Source organism: Thunnus albacares, chromosome 23 (genome assembly GCF_914725855.1).
Source record: "Thunnus albacares chromosome 23, fThuAlb1.1, whole genome shotgun sequence".
Lineage (NCBI taxonomy): Eukaryota > Metazoa > Chordata > Actinopteri > Scombriformes > Scombridae > Thunnus > Thunnus albacares.
The window spans coordinates 16277346-16304501 of NC_058128.1; the positions used below are offsets into that span (position 1 = coordinate 16277346).

The following is a 27156-nucleotide window of genomic DNA, read 5'->3' on the forward strand; positions in this document are numbered from 1 at the left end:
TTCTATGTTTGCTATTTTGCACCTTGTTTTAAGGCATCGTATTTTGTGACGCACCTTGTAACGCTGGTTTTGTGATGTGCTATAGAAATAGTTAGTTAATAGTTAATAGAAAAGTTTATAATTATTATTATCATCTTTTATAAAATGTGACACTGCTTAATATGTAACACATCCAGTAAGTGTGTTTAAGGTCACATGACTCCTTGACTGGACAAAGAGGTGGTTTAGTGATGACACTTGTTTTTTTTTAATTATAGGGGTGTCACCTCAAGAAGACTGTGCAGCTACAATGATGGAGCAGTTTTGGACCATTTTTTTTCTAGAATAATTTTACCGCTGGGTGTCACGCTTCTGCTGCACCGTCTGGGAGCTCATGATTGGCTGAAAAACTGCTGCGTCACATGCGACGTACCTTGGGGGACGTCCCCCCAATACGTTCCCACCATGCAGCGGGTGATGTCTGAGGAAAGATGGCGGAAGGAGGAGCGGCCGATCTGGATACCCAGAGAGGAGAGGTCGCGGCACTGCTGAAAACACAGCTAAGAAAAGGAGACACTTGGTAAGACTTGAGCTTAAACCTTTTTCAAAGGTGCTGAGTGCCTGTCGGTTGGCTCTGCCGCGGCTGTCAACGCCACGGAGGATAAGAAAGCCGAGGTGACGGGCCGTGTTGACAGTTAGCTCGGAGCTAGCTGGGCTGGAGCTAACTGTCAGCTTCATGTGTGGCTATGAAGAACGACCACATATCGTTCACCTGTTGTTTTCTGGTGATTATTCCACCAATTCTAAATTACCATCTGCCTTTAAAAAAAATCTGCTGACACGATCTTGGGAGGTTACGTGTCATTTCTTTTCTGATCTAGCCAGCCAGCTAAGAGCTAACAGGCTAGCCTACCGAAGCTCCAAGTGGTGGGTTTTTTTCTGTCAGTGGGTTCATCCGTCGACTTTCGGCAGGGCGGAGTCGGAAAAGAAGCACCTGTCAAAATCATAGAGCCAGCTGGCCAGGCAGATCAACTGTGCTACTCTTACAACTGTCAATCTGTGAAATGTTTGCCTTTTCAAAGTGACATTTGTCCCGGCTAATGACGGACAAGGTAGCCTTCACCTGCCGAAAGTGTTGCTATTATTACCACTCAGTGTGTGAGGGAAGATATACAAAAGCGTTCGCTTAAACCATTTTAAAGCTTGTGTCCAGTATGACTTTACTAGAGCTTAAATATTACAGCTTGTCTTCTCCGCAGGTACTTGGTGGACAGTCACTGGTTCAAACAGTGGAAGAAATATGTGGGATTTGACAGTTGGGACAAATACCAGATGGGTGACCAGAATGTCTACCCAGGACCAGTTGATAACTCTGGTCTTCTCAGAGGTAAGACAAACAATGCCTCACTTCCTTAGACCCTAAATCAGAATCAGAATAATCTTTATTGGCCAAGTAGTTGAAGTTTAGCCGTGTTATACAGAATAACAACACAACAATCTTCAGAAATATGCACAAGGAATTACTATATACAGGTGAAACTGTTTCTGTGAACTATAAAGAGGATAGTGCACAGCAGTAGCGAGTGCAAGGAGTGCTGAGATTCATATTTAATGGTTAAAAAAAAAAGATGTTACTTTATATACATGTAGTCACATACAAATCACCATTAAAAATACTTTGCGGAGTAGTATGGAGCTGTATTTCACAATCCCACTACACCAGAAACCCGCAGGCCAGTATAGCTTCATCATTCTGGAAGATGCAACAAAGAGTTCAGAGGAAAAAGGGGACAAAAACAACATTGTTGACTGACTCTATAGCGTAGTCTATTTTTTTGAGGGTTCATAGAAAGCTCTCCAGCATACCTTTTTTTCTTTATGTGTTTTGTGTCCTGTGAGACGGTCAGTGCAGGGTCACTAGTGTAAGTCATTTGTTATTTAGCCTCCCTTGTTGTCCTTTGCTTTCTCTTTCTTCATACTTGTTTTCTCACTGCCTCCCTACCTCTAGATGGGGATGTGCTGGCCATCAAGGAGCACCTCATTGATGAGCTTGACTACATCCTGGTCCCAACGGAGGGCTGGAATAAGCTTGTCAGCTGGTATGGGTTGACAGAGGTTCAGGAGCCAATTGCACGCAAGGTAAGGGTTCAGTCTTGAGCATAAGACTATGATTGCATTTTATGGCTGGAGTTTGTACAGCTCATTGCATTGATAATAGAACCAGTCGGGCAACATTATACCAGAAAAGGTGGTTTTCTGAAATGGTTGTGGTTACCAGCTATGTAGTGTAGCATGGTTTGTGTTGGGTTGAAAGGGAGAAATAAAGGCTAATAAGGCTACTGGAAATTGGTGTACATTTGGTATCGATTGACATGATTGGTCAGTTGGAGGTGCATGAGATAAGCTATGTATAGAAGCTGAAAACAAGTGTTAACACTACTGATACATGAATGTTTAAGGAAGCAACAGTAATGACACTTTTCAGTCATTTCCTTTAGCTTTTCATTCATTCACGTCATGAACTGATTTCATTTCTTTTAGGGGGAAATGAGTATTTTCGGACAAGTTTTGCTATTGCGAAACAAAGAATGGAATATCTCTGTATGTGTGGTTACAGTTGATTAGTCAGGGAAATATTTTGTGAGGCGGGTACAACTTTACAAGACATACAGTATCAAATCCCAGCTTGAAATCTTGCTAGTCATGGCATCATGGCTGCTGGAAAGGTTTCCTCTTTCCCCCCTCTATCTCTATCATTCTCTCTCTCGCTCTTTCTCCCCTCTTACATTGACCCTCCCATTTTGCCATGTATGTCGTAGGACGTATCGGGTAGCCGCGGGGTTTCTATTTTCAGGCAACGTTCTGGATGACTGAAAAGCTACATGGAGCGATCTGCGAGACACAACATGCAGGAGGTTCATTATTAGTTTTTCCTCTTTTTTAAAAAAAACTCTGTTTCTTCTGTGGGGTTGTCATCCTGAGGTGCAGGGGGAGCACAAGCGTTAAATGGATTTTAGTCACAGCTGTGGCGTTTCGGGTCCTTCCACTGTCTCTTTTGATTGCCAGCACTGGCGGAGTGTTCCTGCGTGTCCTTGTTTTTTGAAGTGGAGGAATGCCGGCTGAGGTCACACTGAGAGAAGCAGAGTGAACGCTGCTAAGAGGAGTGCGAGAGGCATAACCAGGATGGGAGGAGGGGGAGGGTGGGTGGGGTAAATGGTTTTGGCTCAGCTCTGATTTGAGATATTCTGTCAAGAGTTTGCTGATGAGTTGGACTTTTGCTCCTAGCTTACAAACACATGGGTGTTGTGCTCCGGGGTAGGATGGGCCCACTGGGGATCAGGGTTTGGGACTGGGGGGGTGGGGGGGGTGGGAGGGGGGGAGCCGGTGGGGGAGAATCTGAGCCGTGTGTGCATGACTGTTTCAGTTCTCTGGGACATTTGTGAAGTTGGTACTGTGTGTGTATATATGCGTGTGTGTTGGAGGGGCTCAGCGGTGAAATAAATAGGCTGGGACCCCTCAGCTGTTTCCACGAGGTGCTGCTAATTTAGGCACTTCACTCTGACTCTGTTCCTATCAGGACACTAGACAAGTGGCAGCCAGGGCAGCAAACTTAACTCTGCTATCCATGAGAAACAGAAGCTAGTACAGTGTGAATTTGACCAATTTAATTGAATTGTTGGAGGCGTTGTTTTAAGATAGATCATGAGAATAAGATAATATAGGTGGTGTATACTTTAGTTGCTAAACATTAGGCACAGTTATGAGTTTCTTGCCAAAGAATAAACAGCTGGTGGCTCGTGTTAATTCTCTGTTTGGTTGACTTTTGTTGCAAACTGTCAAAGCTGAAGAGGCAATTTTATATCATGACAAACAGAAGGCTATATTTTCATCTGCTATAGCAACTTGTGCAGTTACGTCTAATAAAGGGTGGCAGCAAAGATTTGTCTTTGATTTGGTTCACGTCAGGTTCTGTTTGTTTGGTTTAACATGTACCTGTTGATATATAATGTTTTAAAGTTCAACATTTTACCTGGTGTAGTCAGCTAATATAGTCAAGATATGAAACATTTAATGTTAAAAAAAGGTTGAAAATATTTTGAATGATCCTGAGAGTCACTCACATAATGTCTGTGTCTCTCTCATTAGAGCAGCTGTTGTTTCATGTGTTTATACAGTTTCTGCTTGGACATATAGTATCTTATACTGACATCTGCATTTATGCACTCTATGTGTATTTAATTAATTATAAATTCAATGATTAAACAATGTGAGCTGTAAATAATACCCCCATGATGTTTTTTTTTTTCCCCCCAGGTGGTGGAACAAGGTATGTTTGTGAAGCACTGCAAGGTGGAGGTGTACCTGACGGAGCTGAAGCTCTGTGAAGACAGCAACATGGACAATGTGATCACCAGACGCTTTAGCAAAGCTGACACAATAGGTAAGCCTGAGTCACTCTGGAGAAACTGTCTATGAACACTGCTGGTCAGACTCAAGCAACCTCTGTTTATGAAACTCAGTTCTTTTTTTTTTTTTTTTTTTTACATTTCTACAATTTGTATTTCTATTACTTTTCATCTTTTGTTTGGTTAAGGCTTGACCCTTTCATTTGGACGCAAACAATGAATGATATATATCTTCACAAAAATGTTCCACAACACTGTAAATGTCCTGCTTTTAAAACATGAATTCCCACAACTTTTAAAATCTCAAGTACAGAGGATGTGTGTATAAGAAGCTCCTCAATAGTAATGAATCAAACATAAGATGACTTGTAAAATCAAAAATATCCACTTAAGTGTCTTTATGTTGAATGAATTACATCAGTGTCTGTCAACCAACCATGTGCCATCATTCCCCCAAATCCTCCAGGCTTTCATTCAAAGTAAATAAGAGAATAGATGTCTTGGTGGTTGAATGATTTGTTTGTTATTTAGTAAACTCTCAGTCATTTCTGTGTTAAACCATGTAAACCACACGGATGTAGTCTTCAGAATTTCTTAAGTTTGGTCATTTTCACTCTGTGCTTGCAGACCTGATAGAGAAGGAGATGAGGAAGCTGTTCAGCATCCCTGATGAGAAGGAGACCAGGCTTTGGAACCGGTACATGAGCAACACCTTTGAGCCTCTCAACAAACCTGACAGCACCATTCAAGACGCCGGCCTCTACCAAGGACAGGTAGGGACTTTATCTAGAAGTTTCACTATATGAGAATAATTTCAACACCCCTTGGATACAGAGTTTATTTTTCTTGGGAGACGGTAAAGCCCCTGTGAGGCCCCTTAAAAAAAAAAAAAAAAAAAAAAAAAAATTATAGTAGTATTTGACAAAATAGACACAGAGGTGTCCAAATATGGCGTGCTATGTAGACAGCTCCTGAGCTCAGTGAAATATACACAAGTTTCAATCACCCTTATAAGATAGCTTTCCCATATTTGTGTTCTCTGCCAGTCAGGCTTTTTTAGGTCACAGTAGGGCAGAGCTGCAATAAAATATTTCTTTTTTCTGCTCTGTATGAATCAGGTTATCATTACCTGCAGAGGGCAGTCTAACTTATCTCAGTGTTATGTTTCTAGCAGGCACGAAAGTGGTTTGAAAACATATCTACTGGCTTTCTTCTTTGTGCTCAATTTTTCATGATGCACCATGAAATTATTCAAATGCCGTAGGTAACATTACATGGATTATTTAAATGACTTTCTGACTTGATACACAAGAAGAGAGGCTGGAGTTGTGCTGAGACAATACGGTAAGACTGTCCTGTAACGGTTACAGGACAAAATCTGTTTGTCAGCAGCAGTGCGAACCGCTCCATGTCCTCTTTTAAGCTGCTTAAAATGTACACGTATGTCCTGGCATCCACCTGGCAGTCAACTAGAGAGCAGAATACAAGCCCCAGATTAATTTAGACACCTGGACGCAGCGAGCCAGCAGGCTTTAGATAGACCAAAGGGCTGTCCCATTCGCCAGCAGCTGTTCCAGAGTACAAATCCTCACTAAGTGAAGCACAGTTAAGAGCCATCCGACTTCCTGTCTTCCCCCATTAGAAACCACTACAGTATTTTACTGGCAGTCGCAACAGGTTGTTTGTCCTCCCAGCAGCTTTTGAAATATCGATTGTGGGTCATCTAAAGTAGGTGGAGAAGCAAAAAAAAAAAGTCCTGTCATGATGTATTTTTTTAAAGATCGGAGTATAATCTGATATTTTGGTCAAATCTGAATAGCCCCTTAATTGTGTTCCTAAAAATATGTCTCTCAGCATTCATCCATCCCTGCATTTAAAAAAGAATTCAAGATAAACACAACTAAATAGAGTTTATTTGTTCAGAACGCAGATGAGCAAACACTTAAATGGTTGCTATCTTTAAACTAGCAACAGCAGACGGAGCTTCAGTTTTTCTTTATGTTGTCTCCCGCAGGTTCTTGTAATAGAGCAGAAGAATGAGGATGGCACATGGCCCAGAGGCTCCACGGCACCCAAGTGAGTGAACGGCACAAGTCCTGGCTTCTATTTTCTTTGTTTACTGAAGGAAGAAGTTAGTTGTGTATTTTACCACAGGAAATAGAGCACAGTTTCCATGCTGTAACCAATCACTACCTTTCGACTGACCGCAAAAATAACGTACAGGCGGTGTATTATTGATTTGCAAGGGAGTTTGGTTACTGTAATGCTAGATGACAGCAGCACATTTCCTCATCTGGGAAGCTGCCTGAAACATTTTTCCATTGCTTCCTCTTTGGAAACTTCAAATTGTGTCTTTTTAAAAATTTTCCTGCTATGTCACCACAGCACCTCATCATCGTCAAATTTTTTTCTGCTCTCTACGACTTTGCCTCAGTCTACCTCTTTTTTTTTGCTTGATCTTTTGTTGCCGACATATCACTTTATTTTGTTAAATTCATCTCAGTTTTATTTAATTGACACTCAGGCACCTTTCTGGAACAGCTCCTTATTTCCTCTCCTCTAACTCATGATCTATTCTTTATCTTTTGAAGGTCATCTGGTGCTTCCAATCTCTCTGCTTTGCCAAAGATCTCGCCTTCATCTCTCACAAACAATCATAACAGCAGCTTCAACAGCAGGAAGTAAGGCTTAGTAGTGGGTTGAAATAGCTGAGGGGCGGGTTTGGATGCCAAACAGCCAGAGATGGAACCTGGAGTAGCTGTAGCTCAGCACAGACGTTCACATTAACCTGGCTGGAATTTTCAGACTGAGTGGGTGCTGCCAGTGGCACCGTAACTTAAAAAAATTATAGCCGGAGAAAGTCTGCAGTGACTTCAGAGTCTAAACTTTTTTTTCTCAGCTCTGTTCTGCTCGATTTATACTCATTCCTCATTCATTGACATCGATGCAGTTTACAGGTCCGTCTCTGGCTGTGGTTTGGGGTTTAAAGCCTATCTCCTGATGATGCAGTTTCAGCTGTAAGAGCTGATAGCGTGGGGGGTGGGAGGGAGGGAGGGGGGAGATTGGGGCTTAATGTGGGATTGATCTCTTTGGAATTTTCCTCAGTGACAGCAGTGCTCTCTATTAATGGCCCACTGGTGCCTCTGGGTGTCTTAGTCAGCATTTAATCATGTCCATTAACATCATTTACAACATTTACATCTGATTATACATATATCTCACTGATTGATAGCTTTGGCTAGGGCTGCGTGATTATGACAAATGTGATCATTATTTTTACTTAATTATGTGTGCCACAAGGTCCTGATCTCTCACTCTTAATGTCTGCGTCGTTAAAATGTTTAAATACTAAAATATCAGCTACAAATTTGAGACCGTATGGGCACTGAGTCTTTGCACCTGTCTCCAAATAAAAGGTGATTATTTACTATAATGAACTTAAATGTTTTCATGATCAGACCTATTTTTCTACTTTGCCTCATTTCCCAGCCTGCCTCTCCATCATAAGGCTTATTTTGGTCTCTCAATGCAATTTTCAGGGTTGTCTTGTTAGAGGGCTCTTCTCTCGTTGTGGCCTCCCTGAATCAATCCAGATTAATCTGCAGACGATGCTCTCGATGAATCATTTAGTCTATGAAATGTTGCGAAATAGTGAAAAAATGGCATTCGCTATTTCTCAGAGGTCTTCAATTTGCTTGTCTTTTCTGACTAATGGTCCAAAACCTTTAGGTATTGAATTTGTTGTCATATTTGATGAAGAAAAACAGCAAATCCTCACATATGAGAAGCTGGAACCAGAAAATATTTATCATCTTCGCTTGAAAAATGACTGAAACGATTATTCAGTTATTGAAATAGTTTGACAATTTTCTGACAATTGACTCATCGTTGCAGCTCTAAAATAAAGTACATTATTGTTCATTTTAAAAAAAGGAAATCGTAGTGTATGATTAATCATGCAGCCCTATCGTTAGTCCTTTTTTTTTAAGCATCTCAACTCTTAAGAAACCTCATCTTTATTAAATCTCTGACAAGAGGCAGCGGTGATGCAAGTGCAACCTCTCAAATATCAGAGCAGCCAAGTTTTCCCTGCCCTGCAAGCTTAATCAGAGCTCTGTTTCTCCCCGAAGATCTTACCGTAGCCTAAATAAAGGTTTGTCACCGAAGCATTGAGACCTAGAGGCTCTTGTCAGCCCTGCGCTAGAGAGCACTGCTCGACTGTGGGTGGAGCTGTCGCCTCTGCTGCCCGCTAGACTTTTCTGTCCCCTCCTTCCCAATTTATGTGTGTGATTTACTGCATGCTGGAGTGTGTCTGTGTGTGTGTGTGCGTGTTAGATATAGACGCTCAGCATTAGCATTTCTTAACACTGTTGGAATGCAGAAATAATAGCCCCGAGCTCAGCCACCTGAAAAAAAATCAATATTGAAAAAAGAAGGAAGGTGAGCCTCTCCTTCCTACACTCACTAGCTGTCCAGTGAAAGAAAACCTTAGCGGTTATTTTTCAGTGCATTCATACGACTGGCTTGTGCTTGAGTTGGTTTGAGCATGGTTTCACATTATCATTTCACAGCTCTGTATTACATTATTTGACAGCGTTGGCATCCTTTTCCGTACAGTATTGGTGGGTTGACTTGGGGAAATTGGATCTCCACTCTAAGCAGCTCCTCTGTCCCTGATTCACTGTAGTGCCAGCACCATCGTTTCCTCTGAATTATGCATGGGGCCTCTTTTTTTTTTTTTTTTTTTCCTCTCTTTTCACATGAAGTGTTCCCACATTACATAACACTTGTCTTTTTGATTATGCGGTTTTGACCCTGTGGGTTTAGCCTCAGCAGCAACGCTCTCTATCAGCAGTGAGTGCCACCGTCTTACGAGGCGGTGTCCCCTGATTCCGGCAGGCGGTTTCTCTCCCCCTCTTTACCTCTCTCCTCTCCCCTTAGCTCATTGCGATGCACATGTTCTGCAGTCGAAGTGACCTTCAGAATACATTTCATCTGCTCCTGCTCCTCTCATCGCCTGCCTTCACCCGCGCGCACACAGACACACACACACATGCATACCGGCCAGTGTCATTAAAAACTGCGCTTTCTTCAGGTTTTTAGTTGATTTTTCTAGACCCTCCCCGTTTTAAAAGCTCTCATACAGACAGCCATGGCATATAAAAGATGATGAACGAGGGAGTGTCAGAGTGTGTGTGTGTGTGTGATTCACTCAGGAGGAGTGCCATAGGGTGTGCTTTACAGGGGTAGAGCGGAAATGAGAGCGAGTATTTGTGTGTTAGTGTGTCGAGATGTGAGAGGAAGCAATACAATGCTTACACAAGTGTGAGAAAAGGCGATAAATGGTGTGTCGACATGAATAAGTGTGTGTGTGTGTGTGTTAGAGAGAGTCAGGCCTGTGAATACTGCAGCCTCAGCTGGATGCAGTGGATCAGCTGCTCCCTCCATCCCCATCTCATTTCTCTTCTGTCAGCCCCCCCCCCCACCCACCCCCCATTTTTCCCCCCTCCGCCACCCCCTTGTACTGTCCGCCCCTCCCCCCATTCTCTCTGCCTCTTCCTCCCTCTCTCCCTCTCTCCCTCTCCTCTCTCTCTCTCTCTCTCTCTGTGCACCTCTAGCTTTGGTAGCAGTAGTCTTGAGCATCCTTGCTGCTGCTGATGCTGCTATAAATATCCGCTGGTAGCCGTAGAGCGGCAGAGAGCAGCAGGCAGGCCAGAGGGAGGAGCAGACGACTAGAGGACAGGACAGGAGAGGACAGGACAGGACAGGAGAGGACAGGACAGGACAGGACAGGACAGGACAAGGGGGAAGGGATCTGAAGCAGAGGGGATAACAAGATGACAGGCGGTCGAGCCCGAAAAAGAAGAAGGGGGGAGAAGAGAAGAGGGGAGCTGCTTAGTTAGCTCTGAAAAGATTGGAGGAGAGAAAGAGTGTGTGTGTGTTTTTTTGTGTGTGTGTGTGTTTGCGTTCTGCTGTTTGGTTGTTTACCTGTGCTGGACTTGGAAGTCAAATTTAGGCCTAAACTTGTTCTGGACAGTATTCAAACTGCTACTGGAGCTGCACCGGGTTGAGCTGGGTTAACATCAGGACTCAGCAGCGGAGACTGGAACTGGACTTTTGTTTCCCGCCCCTTTTAAAAGCCAGGCTTTTTTTGCATGCACCGAACCTGAGCTGAACCTCATCCGAGCTGCCGGTCATTTAGTTTCGCGCGGACATGCGGGCCGGCATGGGCCGGGGCGGGGCTGAGATGTCATGCTCCTGTGTTGCTGGTGGTGCCTGAGGCCTGAGGCGGTGGAGCTGGACAGCAGGAGGGTGGACCACCGCGTGCTGAACTGCGAGGCCACTGCCTCCACCGCCATAACAGCTGTTTCCCTTGACCAGTGGGAGCCAGAAACGACCAACAATGCCTTGCAGCCCTCTCAGAGGTCTGCTGATTGCTGCAGTTGGGGATGCCTAGCTTTACGCTCTCTCTGGTTGTCTAGGAAGCCTGAGAGTCTTTGTGTGTGTGTGTGTGTGTGGGGGGGGGGGGGGGGGGGGGGGGGGGGGGTAGTGTAAAAGGGTGTAGTGGAAGCTGAAATGATATGTTTGCCTGGTGGTCTTTTTAGTGCATTGTTGAATGTATATTTATCCTGATAAAAATGGTCATAATGGTAAATAGACTGACATTTTGATGCAGTATATACCTGGTTACATATTGTAGATGTAGCAGTGTTATTCTATGTCTGCAAAAGGGTGTTCATGACCTTTTCTTTGTTTGTAGCGGTTTGACAAACCCTGTATAACCTGTGTGTTTGTGTGTTTATTGCACAGTGTGAAGAATTCGAGCTATAGTCTGCCATCCTACCACCCTTACAGCAACAGCTATGACTACTCAGACCAGAGCAGGCAGAGTGAGCGCTCAGGCCTCTGTGGACTCTCCAACCTGGGCAACACCTGCTTTATGAACTCTGCTGTGCAGGTAACAGCATGCCCACAGTTGTTGTCTTTGTTTGCACATATTATGGCAGGTATCTGGTAAATGACTGCGATGGCTCGGACGTTTGAACCGTCTTCTCCCCCGTCTCTCTTCTTATCATCGTCTTCTCCCTGTTATTGCGCCCTCTTAGTGTTTAAGCAATATCCCTCCACTGACGGAGTACTTCCTCAAAGACAAGTACACAGACGAGCTGAATGAGGACAACCCGCTGGGCATGAAGGGGGAGATTGCCAGAGCCTACGCTGAGCTCATCAAACAGCTGTGGTCGGGCAAATACAGCTACGTCACCCCGAGGCCTTTCAAGGTGACTACCTGCAATAAACTTTTAATGGGAAAAACAATAACAACAATAATTTCTTGAAGCAATTTTATATGTTGAGTTCACTACAAAAACAGTGCACTGTAGTGTACATTTTTGGAAAGGAAGGTCTCTAAAAGCAATATCTTTGTTGCTGTTATCTTTCAAATCTGTGTACAGGCAGTTTGAGCTGAAAGCCAAAATATGTTGTTGAGATGTAGATTTTCATTCTGAAAGATACAAACATAGCAGTAGGAAAGTAGCAGATCAAGAATGGTCTAACATACAAGTGTTTATGCCTATGGAGGACCAGAACTGACCAATCTATGTGATTGTGCAGCACAGATTATTGATTGAAGGAAACACCAGTTTGAATTCCCAGAAAATTTAGCAATTTTAAAATATCAGAAGTTCAGGTGAAGTCTTGCATGAAACTGTGACAGGTAAATCTCTGCATTTCTGGGACTTAAAAGAGGTTGTGAATTATGTGAAACATGAGTATGAGAAGACTGAACTTTTGAAGTGTAAAAATAGAATCCACCTAGACCGATGTCATTTGACAGATATCTAATGTTGAGGAGAAAATATCTCAGCTTTTCTTTTTTTTTCCCTTGCACTCCTGCATGTCATTCGTTAATCTCTGAGTGTGTTTTTACATCCTGCAGACCCAGGTGGGCCGCTTTGCCCCCCAGTTCTCGGGCTACCAACAGCAGGACTCTCATGAGCTGCTGGCCTTTCTCCTGGACGGCCTTCATGAGGACTTGAACCGCATCAGGAAGAAGCCCTACATACAGCTCAAGGACGCTAACGGTAGACCTGATAAGGTGAGACCAAGTTCTGGAAATACTGAAAATGTATTAAATCATCTCCAGACCCTGAAGTGTTTGTAGCTGGCTGACTGGTGGGAGAAAAGTATGACTAAAAATGTTTTTCTTTTTGCATTTTTAAATAAGTTATTGTAATTATAGTTTATTGGCTAATGAGCAGTATTATATTTGCCATTTTTCCAGGTTTTTTCTTTTACCTTTTTTAATAAGTCAATTATTCAAGCTATCATTACTCATTTCTTTTTCCAGTTGTTTCCCGTCGTTGTCAACATAAAGGCACAAAATGCCCCTCAAAAAATAAAAATAGAAAAAAACGTATTAAAAGTTATTTTTGCTCTTTTTCTTACATTTTCTTCATGTTGCTTTGTGATTTCTCTCAGGTGGTGGCAGAGGAAGCGTGGGAGAACCACATCAAGAGGAACGACTCCATCATTGTGGACATCTTCCATGGCCTTTTCAAGTCCACCTTGGTGTGTCCCGTGTGCTCCAAGGTCTCCGTGACCTTCGATCCTTTTTGCTACTTGACCCTTCCACTACCTATGAAGAAGGAGCGGACACTGGAGGTTTATCTGGTCAGACTGGACCCTCTGGCCAAACCCACACAGGTAACATGCACAGCGGTGCCTGGGAAAGCACAGAAATGCAGTGTGAGGTAATGATTTCATCTCAAGACGGTAGTTAATAGTGACGAGTTTCTCTTTCAGTACAAGCTGACTGTGCCGAAGGTGGGCTACATCTCCGACCTGTGTACCTCTCTCTCCAGCCTGTCTGGGGTGCCTGCTGAGAAGGTAATAACATTGCAGTCAGCTCTGCTCTGGGCAGTAACCCTGCTTATTAGCCGTCACACTATAATACTGACATCTCCTCAGACAGCACAGACCAAAATAGTCTATTCTCTTTAACACTGCCCAGCCAGCTTCAGCAGCTAGTGAGAAAAATATTGCATCTGTTGCCTTTTGAACAAGGAAAGTATAAACAACTAAATAAAAAAATGCAAAAGAAGAGAGGAAAATAAATACAGGCAGTGTATCACACTTCTTTATGAACTAACTTTCCATTCCATACCAAGTAATTTAGTTCCATTATGTTGATTTGTTTAATCAGCCTCAATTTCAAAGAGGTTTTCTCTCTTTCCATCTTGACTGACTGTGGTTCCCTCCAACTCTCATCTCCCCAGATGATTGTAACTGACATCTACAACCACCGCTTTCACCGGATCTTTGCAACCAATGAGAATCTCAGCAGCATCATGGAGAGAGATGATATCTATGTGTGAGTGTCAAGCTTTGCTGACAGATATACTGTGTTATCTGTACTCAGATTACAACCTCAGTGTTATCTTAAGTTGGACTGCAACCAGAATGAAACCATGTCTAAATTAAAGTTTTTGGCCTGTATAAAAAAAACAGTTTTTAGCCCTGATTCATGGTATAATTTTACAAATGTTGCATTAAGTCTGGCTTAATAACAGCTTCACTTCCGATTGATTTGAAGACTTCCATTATATTTGTGACATCCGTGATTTAGCTCATACAGTGTGGTTACCATCGACTGACCACACTTCTCCCTGTAGGTTTGAGGTAGCGGTGAACAGGGTGGAGGACACAGACCACGTAGTGATCCCAGTGCACCTGAGGGAGAAGTACAAGCAGTCGGGCTACAACCACACCAGCACGCCGTTGTTTGGACAGCCCTTCCTCATCGCCGTCCCCAGAACACTCAGCGAAGACAAACTCTACAATATGCTGCTCCTGCGCCTCTGGTAGGCTCATGTTTCTCAGTGTCTGATCATACATTCATGGACAGTACAAGCCACTTTTGCCTCGTTTCCACTACAAGGTACTGGCTCGACTCCACTCAGCTCTACTTAACTCTACTGGCCTCTCACTTTAAGAGACGACGCAGTGGTGGTCAAGAGAGGAAACAGATGCCATTATAGTTTCATTTTCCTCCTCTGCATTTCTCCTTTTCATTCATTCATTTTCCACTGCAGTATGTCTCATGTCATGCAAGTGTTGATTCTAGTGACAATTACCTCTGACCAATCGGTGGCCTGCAGTGTTTTCACGTCACTTTTTAGTATCAGCTCAGCTCACTTGGAACCTCAACGGATGTGATAACAAAAAAAAGTACCAGGCACCAGGTACTATCCACAACTTTTGCCCGATGTAAAGTAGTAGAGTCCAGTCGAGTCGTACCATGCAGTGAAAAAGCGGCTTTTGGCAACTTTTTTAGTGGAATTCAAAGAAACAGTTTAATAGAATTGGATTTGACTTGTTCAAAAAAGTAAAAAGCATCATCATTTTTTAATCCAGCAGCCAGTGTAAGAAAAGGAAAGAAAGGCTTGTGCTCCTGCTGTTTGATGTGTGATAGAACTTTTTATTTCAGACTCGTATCCTCTCACACCAGTGTTGCATGCTGAAAACAAAAATTCTAGTAGAATAAAGAGATATTTTTTGAGTGTATCAAATATACTGATGTATTTGACAATGCTAAAAGTGTAAAACAGTTGCTGTAAATGAGAATTGTCGTGCGTTTGCAGCCGATTCGTGCGATGTTCTGTAGAGGAAGATGAGGAGGATTGTGAAGAGACACAGTCGCCCAAACAGCACACTGTCAACGGCAACGCCACTAATGGACTGCTGGAGGAGGGGTCGCCAAGTGAGCGCACAAACACCCACACACAAACACATTATAATGAAAGATTTGACCTTTTGTTATGTCTTTCTATTTGTGCCACTTGTTATTTTCAAGTCACCGTTCATTCGAAGCATCAGAGGTGCTTTAAAATCTGCTCTCTCTTATTTCAGGTGAGATGGAGACTGACGAGCAGGACGACGAGTCCAGTCAAGATCAGGAGCTGCCCTCTGAGAACGACAACAGCCAGTCAGAGGACTCTGTGGGCGGGGACAATGAACTGGAGAACGGCATGGTTGGTCCGCAGAACTCCACCAAAGTCCAGCAGACGGCCGGGCACAACAGAAAGAGACTTTTTACATTCCAGTTCAATAACATGGGCAAAACGGACTTCTCCCTCATCAAGGAGGACACCAGGCAGATCCGGTTTGACGAGGGACATCTTCGACTCAGTGGTAGGAACTGGAGCGACATAGGGAGTAAATGAAGAATCCCCTTCAAAAACCCCAAATTCAAGCAAATATCTCCTGAAAGGATTTGAATCGTTCCACGTTCATTATTCATTTATTTGTTATTCATTTATTTTGTGCCGTTTATTTCTAATTTTGCACGAATTTCTAATTTAATGAGGCATATAAAAATAAGCAAATCATTTTCACTGCCTGAATAGATGACCCTCTAGATATATGAACAATAAGAGAAGGTGAAATGAGAGATGGCTCATCTGACATTCTGTCCACCTCTTCCAGATCGCTCTTATCTCTCTTTGGACTGGGAACCGGAGATCAAGAAGAAGTACTTCGATGAGACCGTTGTCGAGGTAAAGCCGACAACAGAAACTGAAGATGCTCTCTCATACAGATATCACTGTAGCCAAGCAGCTGGTTCACTTTTTTAGCACCCACACCGACAGCATTACAAAATATGGCAGCGTGACCCAGACAGGAGCAGCAGGAAGTCTCAGTGACGAGCTCGAATATCTTGTAATCAAAAGGTCACAGATTTGTTTCCCACTGTCTTACAGTAGCCTGATGACACTTGTGTCTAGGGCCGGGCGATTAATTGAATGTTATTTTCAATTACGATTTTGGCCTCCGACGATTATGAAAACAAGATAATCGAGATAAAACGATTGTGCCGCGTTCCATTTCACAATGATGCTCTCGTTTTGTCTTGTGTTATAAATCCAGCACACCCCTTTCCTTTACAGTGGTGCACTTTCACCCCTCCCTAAAAGCCCAAGCTCACTCTCACATACTAAGCGAGACGTGAGCGGCGCGTTCAATCCGTTCAATCCACACCGACTCCGACCTGCGTTCAGCGTCTCTGTCCACAGAACCGGCTCCTTGTCAGTAGCAGCTCATGGGGAGCTGAGAGGACACCGGCCGGACAAACTGTTTTCATGTCGGCTCCACAGGAAGAAATCGACAGTGTTTATGTTTATGGATTTATCGATTTTATTTCCCCGCCCACCGTAGCGAGTGAGGGGAATCTGCCTGTAGTGAAACAGGCAGCTCACAGACAGACTGGGAGCCTTGATCATTCAACATATACCATTAATAAGTTCAAAACATATTACAGCGGGATATTTGTGTGAGTTAAACAGCTGTCTGTGCAGATCACACTTCACTAAATGACAGAAATAGACTGGGAGCTTAAAAAAACGCAGGCGGTCTCCATAAGGCGCATGTCTCGGAGTCTGTGTGGATTGATACATTTAATAAAATGAAATAATTTCTGTTCTGTGAGTCAATGAGTAATCGTGTTCTTAATATTGACCAAAACAATCGTGATTATGATTTTTGCCATAATCGAGCAGCCCTACTTTTGCCCATATGTAACTTGTGGAAAGATATTGTTAGTGCACAATACTCATGTAAAGCTGCTTCAGAGTAAAGTATGATCTGTTTTGTTTCATTTTCGGACAGGGATGTAATTCATGTCCTGTGAGACACAGCAGTGTTATGAGAAGTGTTTGGTCAAACAGCTGTGTGTGTGTGTGTGTGTGTGTGTGTGTGTGTGTGTGTGTCTGTGAGAGCAGGACTTTGATAAGCACGAGAGCATGGAGTACAAGCCTCAGAAGAAGGCGTTCTTCAAGCTGAACGACTGCATCGAACTGTTCACTACAAAGGAAAAACTGGGAGCAGAGGACCCATGGTGAGAAACGACGCACAGTCCACACACACACAAGTCACAAGCAGGTTGCGTGCTGCATATCCTAACGTAAACACGTGTGTCTGCAGGTATTGTCCAAACTGTAAGCAGCACCAACAGGCCACTAAGAAGCTGGACCTATGGTCTCTGCCACCGGTGCTGGTGGTCCATCTGAAGCGATTCTCCTACAGCCGCTACATGAGGGATAAACTGGACTCCCTTGTTGACTTCCCACTCAGGTACACACACACACACACACACACACACACACAGAGAAAAAAAGGCAATATATCATTGCACTAGAACACTGTTTTCAGCAGTTTATCCATTGTTTCTGTTTGTCCTACTTGCTTTTACATCATCCACATACAGCATATGCAGACACAGTAAAACAAAATCTTTCCTTACTCAATACTTACAGTAAGTAATTTAAATTTAACACTTAGTTTACAATTTTTCTGTGTAAAGTTCTTGTCAGTTGTGGTCAGAATCCTATTTTGTACCTTCTGGTTCCCTGCAGCACTCTGAAATCGCTGTGAGAACTGATATTTGTACACATGTAGTACGTTATGAATCGTTGTTTTTTCCTACAGAGATCTGGACATGTCCGAGTTCCTGATCAACCCCAACGCAGGGCCGTGCCGCTACGACCTCATTGCTGTTTCCAACCACTACGGCGGGATGGGTGGAGGCCACTGTAAGACTCACCGCACATGTCACAGAGCCATTTAAAAGCTTCCTTCTCCATTGGTTTACAGCTCCCCTCATGGAGCTTAATACCGTTATTAAACCCCCCAAAACAAGACATCGAGATCTCTATTTAACTACATGTTTAATAGATGAGTTGTGTCTGTCCTCATCCTGTAATATTGCTGTTAATGTGCTTTGCTGAGTAGCAAGTGTTTGAGTCATACTCATCTTCCCTCTTTATTATAGCCGTGTGTTCCTGTACGCACCAACGCTTTGCAGCATCACCAGGAAATAAGCTGCGCAAATATAGTGTTTACCATCATGCCTGAACAGCAGTGATTGCAGAACGCCAACAAGCTCTATGTTTACATCAGTCATGACTCGTGTTTGTGGCTGCTTATCAGCTCTGTTTCACTCTGAAGCTCACAGCAGGCAGTACAGCAGGGGTTTGCTTTGCATTTTTAAAGACAAATCTATGTGTTTTAAGGGCTTCTTAACTTCATTTCTGTGGAGTTTGTGTCGTCATGCTGTTATGATACTAACCAAACTCCTGCTTGTGTTATTGTGTGGTGTTCAGTGTTTCCCTGTAGTCACAACAGGAGATTGTGTATGTATTAGGTAGAGTTTTACCTCTGACTACTTGTACACAGCTGTGATCTAGTTACATTTACATGAGCAGATCTTATGCTCCGCTCATTTTGACATCAAAACTGTGGAAGTTTTGTTAAAGTTTAAGTGCTTTATAACACAAAAGCCAGTGTAAGTATATAAAAAAATGCCTATTAAGTGGAAAGACTATGTAATACTATATTAATGTCTGTTAATCTCGTCCTTTCCAGATACTGCTTATGCTAAGAACAAAGATGATGGGAAGTGGTACAACTTTGATGACAGCAGCGTGTCGCCTGCCAACGAAGATCAAATAGTGGTGAGTGTCCTCATTTGGGAAAGCCAGGCATCACTTCTACTGTTTATTCATCAGAGACAGTTTTGCTGGACACAGACTAGAATGCTTCAGTTCATCAAAATCATGTACTTCTATTAATTATTACATCGCCAAGCAGCCTGATTTCTCAATGACATCCAGCTGTGCTGATACTAATTAAGGACTGAGGACACTTTTTTTGGGGTTTATGGGTATTTTGCTGCAGTTACTGTTTTTAGACGGTTCAAATATACAGTAATTGGCACATAGAAACATGTTAGTGTTTCAAGCCAGAGATTCAACCAATGTGGAGTCTCATTAAGATGAGTTGACAGCGGGGGGTATCGAGAAAGTTTATAAAGGCTTTTAAATCTCAGAACCCAGAAGACACTTTCAGTCAGGTCACAAATGTTTCTTTCTATTGTTCTGCCTGTATATAATGTTTCCAAAGTTAAAGATTCATAAAAGACCATGTACAATATTAAACATAAATGTTACTATTTGATGTATCAGAGTTAGCTTAAAGCTAAAGCTGATGTCAGCAAACAGTCCTTGGAGTCTGCTGTAGTGAATGCAGTGTGACTCATGGTCATGTTCACATGTGTGCAGCATCAGATCTGTAAGTGAGTAGCTGAGTAACTTTGTGTGTGTGTGTCTGTTCAGTCCAAAGCAGGGTACGTGCTGTTTTACCAGCGCCAGGACACCGTGAAAGGCACTGGCTACTTCGCTCTGGACCGCGAGGAAGAGGAGGACGATGAGGAGGAGGAAGAGGAGGGAGAGGAGGAGGAGAACGAAGGTGAGGAGAGGCAGGAGAGAAAGGGCGCCTCGTCCTCTCTGGGAGCCTCATCCGCCGCTGCCACCGCCGCTGCTGCCGCCGCCACCTCTGCCTCCGCCTCCGCGTCCGCCGCTCTGAGCGACGAGGAAGACCTCAACGAGAACCGGCGCAGGAAGAACGACAACGAGCAGGAAGAGGAGGAGGAAGAGGAGGAGGAGGAGGAGGAAGAAGAAGAGGAAGAGGAGGAAGAGGAGGAAGGGGCGCCCAATCGAGACGTCACCATGAAAACCAACTGAAGCAAATGAAAATAAACGGAGAGAGAGAGATTGGGATCTTTCCATCCAAAGCCATATGGACACACAGCATGGCAGCGGGCGCCACCAGTCCCACCCAGCGGCTCGGATTCAACCGCTCGACAGGCGGAGCCAACCGTGGGGATGAAGACTGTTTGGTCAGAGTGCTGCGGGGGTACGCAACGCTAAGAAATCAGGGCCCTCTGTGGTTGGATCACTGTGTGTGTGTGTGTGTGCGTGTGTGTGCGTGCGCGTGCGTGTGTGTGTGAGAGTGTGTCGCCACGTCCATCCATTTAGTTCTTTTCTAAAGGATTTGCTCACCTGCTCTCTGAAAAGAGTCACTGAACGTCACCGCGGACCGATTCTGAGGCTTCACGCTACTCGTGTGCGGCGCTCTGAGTCTCCCTTTGCTTTTTGTGTTACATTGTTGTTCTTTTATATATATATATTTTTTGAGAGCGATGCATTGTTGGCATATCATTTTTAGTATCATTTAGACCTTGTGTATATATTTTAAACACTGAATTATATGTGGTTTCATGATGCGCTGAAACGTTTTGAACTTGCACAATCGCCAACCATCCACTTTTTTTTTTTTTTTTTTTTTTTTTAATGTAATTATTGCCAGACATACTGCAACCGTTCAATGACTCAGAGGGTTTTCTCACATTAAAAAAAACAACAACAACTTAGGAAGCTCCCTTTAGTAAGCCAGTGGCGAGACGCGTCTACAGTCTAGATTCAACGTAGAGAAGTGATGCCCGTAGCTGTGTGGTTTTTATAAAGTGTCAAACAGCCAAACAGTCCGAGCTTCGTGCTGCTGCTGCTGCTGCTGCTGCGATCTTTGCATTTTTAGACAGACTATCAGTGTATCAGCATGAATCTTAAAAATCTTTTAAGGTCCTGCTTTTTGTCGTCTCTCTCTGGCCTCCTCTGTTGGTAATGACCTTAAACCTAAAATAAAGCAGGATTGAGATGTCATCCAGCTGATTCTCTAAGCGCATATCTTTTTTTTTTTTTAAATCTGCGAATATGAAATTTAGGAAAGTGTAGAGATGTTTCAGAAAATACCTTCAAATCTAGGAGCACTCTGTCTTAACTCACCGTAGCGTGCACAGGATGAAAGTTAGCCGGCAGACTCAGAGATTCCAACATCACAAACCTTCTCTTCAGCTCTTTTTAACGTCTCCGTAGTTTTGGTGTTTAAAAGCTTTCTTCTTCTTCTTCACATTAGAGGCACTGTGAGATTAGGAACATGGGTGACTTCGCCGACATCAGATGGCACCGTCTCTTGTTAGGATCACCTCGGCCTTAACTCTTGATCTCGGACCGGTCGCCTTTTTCTTTGCACATCACAATCACACGCCGTCTTCATTCTTCTCGCACCCCCCACCTTCATACACAAACACTCGAATGTCCGTATTATTTGTAAGACACTGCTTTTTATATCGCAGCCACGTTTTTTTTGTTTTGTTTTTTAAAAAAATCCACACGAGGGCCAGAATGTATGCTGAATGAAATGAACACTGACCAGATGTATGTGGTTGATGCCTTTTTTTTTTTTTTTTGATTCTTTCATCATAGGGACAGATTTTATTTCCTGTTTTTTTTTTCTTTTCTTTTCATGGCTCCCTTTCTTGGTTTGGTTGAATGTGATGGTAATGGGTTCTTCGCCTTTGATATTAGCCGTATGAATTCATGGGTAATGCTGAATGCGTCCCCTTTTTTTTCCCGGAGATGGAAAATGCTTCTTTGTGGTCCTGAGCTTTGAGGATGGGGAGGGAGGGAGGGAGACAAAACTGAAAAAATTTTTTTGGGGGGGAGGGGGGGGGTGAGTCCACCTAAAAGGCCTTTCAGCTTTTGGGATCATGATACAGTGAAAAATATTTTGTGGCAGATGGTTGCAGGATATTCCTCCATCAGCGCTACTCATGATAAAACTATTCTCCATGGTGGAGTGTGGCTCTTATGTTTTCTTTTTCTACCTGTTCTTTGCATTGTAAACAGCATTAGCGTACCTGTTGTTGCCTCAGAATATCACACGTGTACCATGCCTTGACGAGCATCTCCGTGCTCCGACTTGAGTGGGCTTTACTTCCTCAGCGCTGCCTTGCTTTTTAGGCGACTCACCCCCCCCTCCGTCCCCCTTCATCCTGACTGAGTGAGATGTGATTGCTACTATAGGCTTATACAATTCTGTACATAAGAGTTCACTCTGTGAGTGCACATTTGATAAAGTTTATTTATTTATATGTAAGCATTTAATAATAAACAGACAATATATTTAAAACCTTGACAAGACCTGAAATGTCGGGGTGGGAGGTGGGGATTTGTGGCTCGAGTCCACACATACACACTAGTTTGCGAAGTCTTGCCTGTGCTCTTGTCAGGGAGGGAATATTTTTAAAAAAAACAAACAAACAAAAAGGATGGATCTGTTGTTCTGGGACTTTTTTTGTAAAAAATAATCCAGACATCCTTGCATGATGACATAACGGGGGTTTCCAGGTTTGGCTGCACTTGAGTTCACTTGGGTTTACATTTGAATTGTGCATGTGTATTTATACACAATCTTCAATAAAGTTGTGTAAAGCTTTCTGCGGGTCCTGTTCTGGTTTTCTTCACTGCAGTGTCTCTGTCTGTGGTGTGTGTCTACAAATCTTCTTGCCATCCCTGTCCCTGATGTGTTTCACTGTGTACCTTTTTATTAATGATAGATGGTACACTTGTTAGTTATCATCTTTACTCATGAAAAGAGGAAATATTTCCCCTAATCAGTATCAAAATGAAAGAAAAACAAATAATTTGTATTGGTTTGGGCTGTATAATCAATATTTTTAGTACAAATATAATGAAGCTGAAAAGCCTCAACCTCATGTACTGCAGTTTTTACTCTTCAATAAGTATTCATCATCACAAGCATGCACTGATCATGGTCTTTCAGTAGAATAAAAAGCTTTCAGCCCTCTGAACCATGTATGAATTGTTGATTGATTTATTTTTAGCAGGAATTTAAATGAGGTTTGCCCTCCATTTTATCTTTGCCTCTACCTCAGTGTGAGCAGCAGCAGCTGCTGGTTGATCTGTGAGGAGGAACACGGTGTTCTCTCCGGGTTCTGACAGGTTCTCTGCCCGCTCACAGCTGGGAGGTTCCCCCGGCAGCGGCTCCATGCTGCTGGACCAATAGGAGGGAGGAGAAGAGGGAGCAACCAGTGCGCAGAGCAGTGCATCACTCGCTCAGAGGAAACAGAAACCAACTTACCGACAGTCACTGGAAGTCAATGTCAAACTAATGATTCTGCTAAACCAGTGGTTCTCAAACTTTTTCACATCAACGACCCCTAAACTGATTCAAATTAGACCACAGACCCCCCTCTGATGAGATTTTTGCTTTTAGATGTGTTATTACAGAAAGTGTAAGAAACCAATGAACAAAATAGTCATACATCCTGTCATTGTGTTGCTTATGGATGGAATTATAGTGAACCCCTTCAAGGACCCCTGGAGGTCCCTGGACCCCACTTTGAGAACCACTGCACTAAACAGAGATTCATAAAAGTTAACATCATTCTGAAACTTAATTTGTGATAGTCCCACTGTTCACCTGAACCCACATATGTGTTAAGTGCTCATCAGACTCATGGATTGGTCCACCAACAGATAATTAATCACTGTTAAGTTTAATGATCAAATCATTTACGTAGAAAGATTTAAGCTTCTCAAATCTGAGGCTGTGCTGATTTTCTCTGTTTTGTTTTCTGTAAATTAAATTTCTTGAGGTTTTGCAAATTGATGACATCACCTGTGACATTGTGAGGGGTGTTTTTTTTTTATTTATAGACTAAATTATTCACAGATGAATTTAAAAAACAGATAAATAATGCAAATAATCAGTTTGTGCAAAAAGTTAAGGTTTTTTAGACATCTATATAGCCTACAGCAAGTTAACATACAAGGGTGATTATACTTCACCAGACACTTCCTGATTGATTAGCTGGTGAAAGAAAAATGACAAGTAAGAAAAATAAAATATATGTATATTGTACCTTCAAGGACAGACGTCACAAAGTGCTTTAGAATAAAAGACAAAGAAGTCAAAAACAAACAAATAACATACACAATATAAATAAATAATATAAAATGATAAAATAAGTTAAAACAGGTTACAATTATCAATACTTTTGTAATTAAACAAATTTAATCTACTATATTTAATTACAACAAGCAAGGCAGACTCTTTACCATCCTTGTTATTGTTACATAAGGCTAAGAACAACAACATTAAAAAACAACAACAAATAGACAAAACTAATAGTCTACCAGAAATATGTTTATGATGCAGTACAGTGCAGTGATATGTTGTAAACTGATCCAGCTTAATCCATAAAGGTCATAAAGGTGATGATCTGCTGGTGCATGTCTAATGATTCTGTTGCTGGTTCTCATATAATCATGAATTAGCGGGTTAAAACTCCCTCTGGAGGAATTCACAGTGATGTCTGTCAGCTGTTGGATGCAGCCAGCGGATGGCGCACTCTGACCGCTTATCTCCTCTGCTGGTGTTCACCGGTCAGAAAAAACCCGCCAGAGTGGGAGCTCTGTGTTTCCTCTCATCTCTGGCCGCGCCTACACCCGTCCTGACGTTCCCCGCGAATTTTATCCACGCTGCTCCGACTAATCCACTCATTTTCCACACCTACCTGACATGCGGCGTTTGCGGAGGAAAAAAAAGGGGGCAACGAAACGCGTAAATTATTTCGATCTGGACTTCTGTACATGTTTGCGTTTTAAATGGAGCGGACTGGATGACGGGACAACTTTCCTTCACGACGCAGAGACTCAAACAGACAACAATAGATTATAAAACAGTCTGCTGCAGTTCAGCTGCAAGGTGAAGGACTGTGTGAGGAGCCGATGTGGAATTATTACATTTTTACCTCAGATTCAACAAAATCCCGGTTATATTTATATGGAATGAAAGCTGTGAGTTAATTGTGACTTTTTGGTGGTCTAATTTTAATATGTGGTTCTGTACACGAACAAAAAGGCTTTAAAACGTCTTGTTTTTCTCCCTGTTTTTAAAAAATGTACATTTTATTTCATGTTAGTTTAAACATGTAAGTAATGTGTGCTTTGGGTGATTTTTACACGCGTTATTTAATGTTTTGATGTCTGGAGACAATATTTCTCAATTAGGCTATACATTGTTTTATTTGTTCGACTCGTTATTATTCATATTTAATAATAAATACATTTTAATCTCAATTATAATTAAAATTAATACTATAATCCGCTCTTTGTGCCCTGACAATGCCGTGAACGTCGCCTCTGCCACTCAGGAAATCCACGGAGGGCCTCTCCGTCCTTACCTGCCATTCTGTCATTTTCACCGAGGTCATCTGAGGAGAGCAGCGAGTGCAGGAAATATGGGGAAGGTACATGAGGTATTCCCCCCTCCCTCCCCCCCTTTTCGATTCTTTGGGTGGGGTTTTTGTCTCGCTTTTTATCCCGGCGGCCACGTTTTACGCGCACGCCATTTTCGTGCGCTTTTACGCACAGCGGCACTAAACTGAAATTGAGATTCATTGAGACTGGAGTGAAGAGATCACGAAGAGGACAAAAGGAGACAAACAAACACCAGGGGCCAAGCGCTGGTTGAGGTAGTAGTTTGTGCTGTTGGTCGGGTTGTCATATTACCCCTTGTGGAGATGACTGCGCAATCTACTGCCTTGCCGGCGCTGGTGACTTGCGACAGATGGATCGACCGGATCAGCGTGAAAGACTGAGCTCACAGTATTGTTTCTAAATATAATAAACTAAATGGAACCGTTACATGCATTCACAATTATCAAGTGTCCATTAAAACGGCTGTGCGTAAATTAACCGACTGTAAAGTGGAGATGGATATGTTCAACTGAAACGCATGCGAAGCTAAAACATCCCTGCTTTTTATTAATATTTTTTAAATAAAGTAATCCCAAATTGCATGCATCATGTGTGTGTGTGTTTCTTCTCTCCAGGTCTTGTTTTAATTCGTTTTCTTTTCAGAAATGTCCTCAGGTTAGCCTGAAATAAATGATCATCCAAGGAAATTCAGGATGTGTATCCAGAAGCATGCATAAACTTACTCACTCACACTCACAAGTACTTCATTTGAAATTTAGATCATTCCTTTTATATGTAAATGTTATTCATGGCGCTGGAACTAACCATCGGACCTGTGTAATATAATTGGTGGAATTTCTGACAGTTTAGGGACTGTACGAAAGTTATCAGGGGGTAGGGGAGTTCACAAAAGGTGGATTTTTATTTTGTTTGTTTTTTTTTTCTCTGAAGGGAGAGATGTTTGAGTTTTTGTGAGAGTGAAGGAGAATGAATTTTAACTCAAAAGAGAACATGTCATTTGTTGCTATCCTACAACAGCACCCATCTTAACAGTAAAATGTGTCAAAATGACAGTTCTTGGTTTAAAAATAAAGAATAACTGGAATATTTGGTAAACAGGACACATATTTTTAGAGTAATTGTGTGGAGGTTGCTGCAATTTTTCCAAACTGAAACATAATGTTCATTCCCTCTCCCCATTCAAATAATTTTCATACAGTCTCTTAAGAAGGCAGTGGTGGGTTTGGAAAAAGGCATGAGTTGTTATGGACCTTTAGCTGGCCTTCATAAACCTAATGATTTAACAGTTGTACCAGTTACTGTTATAAAAACAAGTGAGGATTCACCTGTTTCTCTCTGCGCTTCCTCTGTGATTAATGCAGATACAATAGGGGAAATCAATCTGAGTTAATAGCTTTTACCCCAGTTCACCCAATCATCATTAAGAATCATGTCTGTGGGGTCCGCAGTACTGTACTGTATGAATCGACCCTGTTCTGTCAGAGTGGTTCCTGTGAAATGTTTGACATTCAGTGAGCACTCTGTAGTTCCACTAATGAATCCCTCTGCTGTCCACTCACAAAGTCTAACTAGTTTTTGGGAAGTCAGTTGAACCTTTTTGGTAGTTTTTACTTTCCCATAAGAACAACTCAGAGAATACAAACAGCAACTATATTGATCAGCTCTTCATGCACTTCTCCTCTTTTGTTTCTTGCTCCTTGAGACTGTTGGACCGCAAGCAGAAAGATTTGGAGAACTATTGATTTTGAGCACTTGCATATTCAGTTTAAGCTTTACTTCTACTTCTTCCT

General features: G+C 42.6%; 1 protein-coding gene across 4 annotated transcripts; it reads left to right on the forward strand.

The window, feature by feature from the left end:
• The first annotated feature begins 435 nt into the window (after positions 1 to 435).
• LOC122975083 (ubiquitin carboxyl-terminal hydrolase 15-like) lies at positions 436 to 22557 on the forward strand. Of its 4 annotated transcripts, XM_044343280.1 has the most exons (22): positions 436 to 559; positions 1239 to 1366; positions 1988 to 2118; positions 4294 to 4420; positions 5013 to 5158; positions 6400 to 6461; positions 6977 to 7066; positions 11196 to 11343; positions 11492 to 11665; positions 12325 to 12483; positions 12867 to 13091; positions 13191 to 13274; positions 13664 to 13758; positions 14060 to 14248; positions 15029 to 15147; positions 15297 to 15578; positions 15873 to 15943; positions 17165 to 17280; positions 17367 to 17516; positions 17871 to 17974; positions 18807 to 18895; positions 19556 to 22557. In XM_044343280.1, the coding sequence occupies exons 1-22, from the start codon at positions 471 to 473 to the stop codon at positions 19961 to 19963; spliced, it is 3186 nt and encodes a 1061-aa protein (XP_044199215.1). In that variant the 5' UTR covers positions 436 to 470; the 3' UTR covers positions 19964 to 22557. The 4 variants fall into 4 exon arrangements, with proteins under 4 accessions (XP_044199215.1, XP_044199216.1, XP_044199217.1 ...); XM_044343281.1 differs by lacking the exon at positions 6977 to 7066; XM_044343282.1 differs by lacking the exons at positions 436 to 559; positions 1239 to 1366; positions 1988 to 2118 and adding an exon at positions 2839 to 2894.
• Positions 22558 to 27156: the final 4599 nt, after the last annotated feature.